At 37.7% G+C, this 7500-nt stretch overlaps 1 protein-coding gene across 1 annotated transcript in view; it reads left to right on the top strand.

The window, feature by feature from the left end:
• LOC125035840 (sacsin-like) overlaps window positions 1-7500 on the top strand; it is a gene marked incomplete in the record, with an annotated part of 33647 nt that overhangs the window by 16700 nt on the left and 9447 nt on the right. Inside the window, 1 exon segment of the mRNA XM_047628110.1 lies at window positions 1-7500. This exon segment is cut by the window's right edge and continues 2689 nt beyond it. Coding sequence (XP_047484066.1) covers window positions 1-7500 — 7500 coding nt within the window.

Here is a 7500-nt window from a genome sequence, read left to right on the forward strand (position 1 = left end):
AGATGTAGTTAATTCAAATCTCTCAGAGGCACACATTTATGCTCTTTGCCAAGTTTTGGATATAAGCAGAATTCAAGCTAATCTTAAAACTTTACTTAAAGGTCTCAGACTCTTTAGAGGTACAAATAATACCCACTGTGTCTTTTATACAAGCATTGACATTTGTCAGAAAATAGCACCGGCAAACAACAGTTTTCCTTTTGTTTTTCCTGAGACACTGATTATACCTGTTAATGAGAACAGGTGTCAGCTTGCAGTCTTATTAGGTGCTATCCCTCTACTTCCAGAAGATTTGTTTTTGCTTGCCATGGAATCAGCACCAGCAAGTGACAGGGAGTTCTTTAATAAACTCATTGAATATGCATTAAACAATTCCCAGCTTTTGAATGATATGAGAGTGAGAAAAAAGCTTCAAGAGAGTCGGTTTGTTCCCACAGAAGGGCAGAGATATCTACTACCGTGTGAAGCTTATGATCCAGAGGATTCTGAAAGGGAAGCATTACTTGGGGAGGATCTATACCCATCACAAACCTTTCAGAAGCATCTCCCAATACTCCGTGAACTTGGACTTAAGACTGTTCAGGGTATGCCTCAAGAAAACCTCATTGCAATTGGAAGACAATTACAAAGTGTACAGCTAACAAAAGAAAACAAAATAAAGAAAGCTTCATCACTTTTCATGGCCATTAATCGTAGACAGGACTGTAGAGAGTTGTGCCATGCATTAAAGGATGCTCCTTGTATATATGGTGTGTCTACAAAACCAGAAAGATATCCCAAGAATCTCCAATGGGAAACTTGCTCAGATTTAATCACTCCTAAAGATGCAAAATGTGAGTTGTTCAAAGATATTTGTGGCTCAGTAATACCTTTGGTTCCTTGCAGTCATATCCCTCATGTTGCAGAAGCCTTTGGCTGGAAGAATGAACCCAATGTTGATAAGGTAGTAAATCATCTACAAAACATAATCAACTCATACCAAGAATTTGAATTTGAATACAGAGAGTTGATAAAGAACACTTATAGATATCTTGCACAACATGTTACAAGTAGTACTCTTGCTGCATTGCAGTCTCTACCATCAGTATTTACAGAATATGGTTTCAGGAGACCCAAAGAAGTTTACACTTCAGCAAAGAAGGGAGATATAGATTTGCAACCATACCTTTATCCACTACTATTTGACCTGCGTGAACACTCAAGTTTTTTCTTGAATCTTGGTTGCTTTCAGAGTCAGTCCACAGAATTGTATTTATTTTTACTTGGGGAGATCCAAAACAGACATGTTACAGGGGAAGAAGTAAACGCTGAAGATGATCGAAGTTTGGTAATATCAATCCTTAGAAAACTGCAGCACAATATAAAAGACATAGATCCTTCTCAGTTACTACTTCCCATTGAAACAGAGGATGGAAGTTTAAGACTGATGGAGATTGGGAAGTGTTCATACTCAAGTGAGGCATGTGAATGGTTAGACAGTGAGGAATTGTCTGTAAGTATTGTACACAGAGATGTGGGAACTGCACTGGCAGAATCTTTAGGTGTAGAATCCTTAAGTAAGCATATGCTGGCAGGTGAAGAAGCTTTCATGGAGTGGGGGCAGTATGAGCCTCTCACCACTCGCCTTCACAACCTCCTGCGTCAGTATCGAGATGGATTAGCCATCTTTAAGGAGATGGTGCAAAATGCAGATGATGCTGGTGCCACAACAGTATCATTTCTCTACGATGAGCGTTTGAATAAAGATTCTCATACAAGGCTAATAAATCCTAAACTGCAGGAATGTCAGGGCCCTGCCCTATGGGTGTATAATGATGCTAATTTCACAGAAGTAGACTTTGAAAATCTCCGAAGACTAGGTGGTGCAACAAAGGAACATCAGCCTACTAAAATAGGCAAATTTGGTCTTGGATTTTCAACAGTTTATAATCTTACTGATGTTCCAAGTTTTGTAAGTGGATCCAGTTATGTTATTTTTGACCCACATCTCTCATATGTGGAAGGAAAAAATCAGACTCCTGGTGTTAGATATAACTTTGCAAACAAAAAAAATGAAGTCATGCTTAAAAAACTCAGTGGACAATTTAAGCCATTTAAAAAGATATTTGATTGTGATATTCAAAATGCAGGCAGGTATGATGGCACATTGTTTCGTCTCCCATTAAGAACTCCACAGCAAGCAGTAATGAGTGATATTTGTAAAATAAGTTACCAAAGAGAAGAAATGCTTGAGCTATTGGAAAAGTTTAGTGATATCATTGGAGAAATTCTTCTTTTCACACAGAATGTCAAAGAAATCAAAGTATTTCACTTACAGGAAAATACATTACCAGAAGATAAAGTTTTACTGATGGAAAGTTCAAGAAAAGAAGAGGAGAAAACAAGAATACATCAAGATATGCTTATTGGTGTTTCATCAGCAGGAAATGTTATGGAGTGTGTAGGAAAATTATTCAATGAAGATCACACCTGGAAGCAAGAGGAATTCCACCAGAACATTGTATTTAATATAACTGTGACACATACAGCCAATGCAGCAAAATTATGTAATATAAAACATAATATCAATACTGTTACTTGGTTTACCTCTTGGCATACAGGACATGGTGATTCCTGTAGACTTGCAGAACTGAAAGGAAAGGCCCTACCTATTGGAGCCGTGGCAGCACCCTTGAAGAAAGTAGGAACTTCCTGGGAACCTATAGAGCTAGAAAAACTTCCATGTGGCTTTTATAAGAAGAGTCACATGCATTGTTTCCTGCCACTACCAGTTTCAAGTTCCTTAATGGTTCAGATCAATGGCTTTTTTGAAGTAGCTTCTGACAGAACATCCCTCAGTACAAGAACTGAAGATGACCGGGTTATCTCGCAGGACTGGAACACCACTCTGATAAGGGATGCAGTGACAGCTGCCTACCATACCCTTTTAACTACTATCCGCTTGAAAGGTCTTGGTCAAAATTGCAAGTATTATGCTTTATGGCCACTCTGTGAGGAAGTGCACGATAACCTTGCATCTGAACTTTCACAGTCTTTTTACAAGTTCATTGTGGAAAATAACTTGACAGTGTTTCGAGATGACATTGTGTGGTTACCATTTTCTAAATGCTTATTTCTAGAAGAAAGTATACACCAAACAAAATTAGTTGGTAAATATGCATTTAACTTCATGAGAAACCTATTAGAGGCATCAGTGCTAAAGATAGCAGAGTTACCTGGCAGGATTGCTTATGGTTTTGCAAAAAACATTATTCCTAAGATTATTACTCCAGAAAAGTTCTTTGAATGCTACTTCATCCCTAACATGAGAGAGGAGTTTGCAAAGGGACAAAGGGAAATCTTGACTTTACATGCTTTAGATCATTACCCAAATATTGCCCATCAACAGAAAGATATCTTTTATATTCCTAGCACCCCAAATGGAACGCTTAAAAAGGCTGATGAACTCATTCTACCAAACACGCAAATTGCTTCACTGTATGAAGTCTCAGATGAAAGGTTCCCAGAGGATATATTCTTGAATGATGGTCACCGTAAAGATATTTTAATACAACTTGGGGTTATGACATCAAGGATCACTGTAGAAATGCTACATGAGAGAGCACAGACTGTGAAGGATTTATCTTGCACAATGTGTGGAATTCGGAGGGCTTCAGAAATTCTCAAATATATAGATTCAAATGACAAGGACATTTTACCTGTTATCAGTAAAGAAATCAAAGACATTAGCTTTCTGCCAGTCATGCCCAAACCTAAAGAGTGGATTGTGTGCTGGAGAGGTGACTCTTTCCCCCCTAAGCTCTCAAGAGCTTGCAAAATACACAAAGGAAAACATACATCAAGCTGTGATATATCTTTTTCAAAACCTGATTCAATGTGTTTTCAAGAACTTCGGTCCTTAGCTGGTAGCACACATGTGATTCTTGATAAGTCAGACCCAAATTTTCATGCCCGTATCTGTGTTTTCAGATCCTTAGGCATAATTACTAAGGCTAGAGATTTGCCAAGTGAGGCAGCCATCAACCAGCTGAATATCTTCAGGAAAGAATCAAAAGATAATTGGTTAACAATTAGAGAGCAGTGTCATCAGATATACAAGTACCTGGATAGTTGCATAAAAGATAATGGTTTAGATGTGGCCAACTTGATTGACCAAAAGATACTGTTAACTAAATTTGGTTTTATTAAGCCCAAGCATTTTATACTCTCAAGCCATGAAAACTGTGCCCCTGATCTCTTCTCTGTAGAAACAGAAAATCTTGGCCAATACAGACACCTGATGAAAGCTCTTAACATTAAGGAGCATTTTCATCCTACAACTGTATTGAAAATTCTACTTTCCAAAAAAAGACAACACAATATGACCAGATTATCTGATGAAGAGGTGTGCCAAATTTCAAGGCTCCTTCACCTGCTGTTCAAGGAAATGGATTATTCGACTACAGAAGAAGAGATGGATCTCTCTCAACTTCACCTTCCAGACTCTGATGGATGCCTAGTACCTGTAGGGCAACTCTGCATTGATGATAATGCAATGCTTAGCTCAGGCAAATTTAAATATCTAAATGAGAAATTTTCTCTCCCACAGAATTATATTGAGAGACTGGGCCTTAAAACAAAATCTAGGAAACGTCTAGAGGAGTCATGCAATCGCTTAGCTTTTGGACAACATGAATTGCTTACAACACGATTAAGGAACATCTTGAGGGAATACCCATGTGATAGCGGAATAATGAAGGAAATGTTGCAAAATGCTGATGATGCCGGAGCTAGTGAAATTTCTTTTATCAAAGATTTTCGCCATCATTCTGATCAGAAAATAATTGACAAAACACTTGCTCCTCTGCAAGGACCTGCACTTTGTGTATACAATAATAGATGTTTCCAGGAAAAGGATATAAGAGGCATACAAAATCTTGGTGACAGTAGCAAAGAAAAGGACCCAGCCAGTACAGGACAATATGGCATTGGCTTCAATGCAGTGTACCACCTCACAGATGCACCATCATTCCTCACACGTGGGCCAGATACCCTATATGGAGAAGATCAAAGAGAAACTTTGTGTTTGTTTGATCCACATTGTTGGTATGATCCTTTAGCAACAAAAGAGTACCCAGGGGCTCAATATGTAAACCTTAAAGATTTAAGGAAGGATTACCCCGACTCTTTTTCAGGATACTTGGATGAGGTGATTCTAAAAGAAGAAGGCACCATTTTCCGGCTGCCTTTAAGAACTCGTACAGACTCACAGATATCAAGTAATGTCATGACCCCTTCAGAGTTAGAAAGCAAAATTGAGGAATTTAAAAAGGAAATGAAAATGTGTTTATTGTTCTTGAGAAGTGTTCGGAAAATTTCCATCAAACACATGAATGAAAATGGAGAGTGTGTTGATGAGTTTTGTGTTGAATCATATATATCAGATGAAGATGAAAATAAAATCAGGGAAATGAGAGATGATATGTCACAGAGAAGACAGACTATCACAAACAAAAATAACTTGGATGAATATTTTCTTAAGATGACGAGAATATCTTACAAGATGGAGGTAAAGAACACCCATAGATTACATGATCACTGGCTTGTAACTCAGCAACTTGGTGCTGAAAATAGTCTGTGTTTACCCTCTGAGGAAATACAGGAAGAATTTCTGGTGGGCTCCTTTAATCTCCTCCCTCATGCAGGAGTTGCTATATTGCTAGATTCCACTAGTAAGATAGACAGTGAACAAATGGCTACATCTTGTTATCTGCCCTTACCAGCTAAATCTGGTTTGCCTTTTAGTGTTAATGGACATTTTATTTTAAATAGTTCTCGACGAGACCTATGGACAGGAAAAGACTTGAGGGTCATGTGGAATGAATGGCTTATGAAAGAAGTCATGATTCCAGCTGCTGTCCAAACAGTTACCCTTTGCCAAGAGTGGATTTTCTCTGGTATCAAAGAAACAGTTGCATATGGGGACTACAGAAAGAAAGCTGGTAAATTCTACTGTATTTTACCAAATACGAGAAAGATTAATGAGAAGTGGAAGAAATTCCCACATTGGTTTTTTGAATATGTACATAAGCATCAGATTCCAATATTTAATGTTTTTACTCCACATAGAGATATATCAGCTTCAGATGACAGCAAGCATGGCACTGTTGCCATGCATGTAAATTTTTTTATGTACCAAAAAATAATGGGCTACCCACAGAGAAATTCAGCCTTAGAAGAATTAAAAGGGACATTGACTAGGCATTCACTAACAAAAGATGGTGACCAGTTTCCTCTCTATTTCTCAGATGGCATTTCTTTGAATCTCCTGAATTCTCTCAAGAGACTTGGAATGAAAATTGGCACCAAAACTATGGAAGAAAGGCTGAAACATGCAGAAGTTAGCTATTCCAAACTGACACCTGATGCCGTCCTTGGATTCTTTTCATCATGGACCAGTGGTTACCCTGACAGATGTATGCTAAATGTAGAAAACCACATTGAAACTACCCCAATTTTATCAGATGAAAATGCCTGTGAGATTTTCAGTTACCTCTTCATGTCCAAAAAATTTGTACAAGCAATGAATAACTTTCCTTTGCTGTTAACTGAGGACCAGCACTTACATGTTTTCAGTGAAGTAAAACCAGTTTTCATATCATCGTACACTAACTTGCTGCCACACTCAAAATATGAATTTTTACACAGTAAAATGGCTAAGATAGTTTGGGAACCCTCTAAGAGTTCACTGTCAGTTCTTAAACCATTCTCGGTTTCAGACTTTGCTGCAAGAATAGAGACAGTGTTAGACCAGTCATTTAAAAACACCACTGAAATGAAGCTTTGTAAATATGATGAGTTGTTATCTAAAGAATGGCTTAAACTATTCTGGAACTTTGTAACTGAAGACATTAAACAAAACTTCAAGTCAGGTAACAGTGTTGATTGGGTGGGAGGAAAGAAGAATCTGCTGGCTGTGCTAGGAGATTGGGCATTATATCCCATCACTGTTAATAAGACCTCATATATTATTCCAATTAAATATGCTTACTGTGTCTTACAGACAGAGATATACAATAACAGTTTTAAAAAATTGCCCATTCCACACCCAGATGATTATTTTGAAATACCCATTGAGCTTAGACTTGCAGCAACATTGGATAATCCAGAGGCAGTGTTAAGGGCATTACATTTTCACAGAAATGAAATTGGTGCAAATGCTGCATTAAGAAACAGAGTTGAAAATAACAAGATCTTGGAATATTTTGGTGAAGAAATAAATAAGGGACACTATCTATCCCAAGAACAACTACGATCCCTTCCCTTATATGAAAATATCAGTGGTAAAGATGAAAGTCTAACAGATAAGAAGATTATTGTTCCAGAGACCACAAACATTAAATCAGAGAATTTCAAGCACTTCATTGAAGGGAATGACATAGCCTTATTGAAAGCTACATCATCCGAGACATTAAAGTATTTGTACATCTATCTTGATCCATCATGTATAATGAAAGACCT

Source organism: Penaeus chinensis, chromosome 20 (assembly GCF_019202785.1).
Source record: "Penaeus chinensis breed Huanghai No. 1 chromosome 20, ASM1920278v2, whole genome shotgun sequence".
Classification (NCBI taxonomy): domain Eukaryota; kingdom Metazoa; phylum Arthropoda; class Malacostraca; order Decapoda; family Penaeidae; genus Penaeus; species Penaeus chinensis.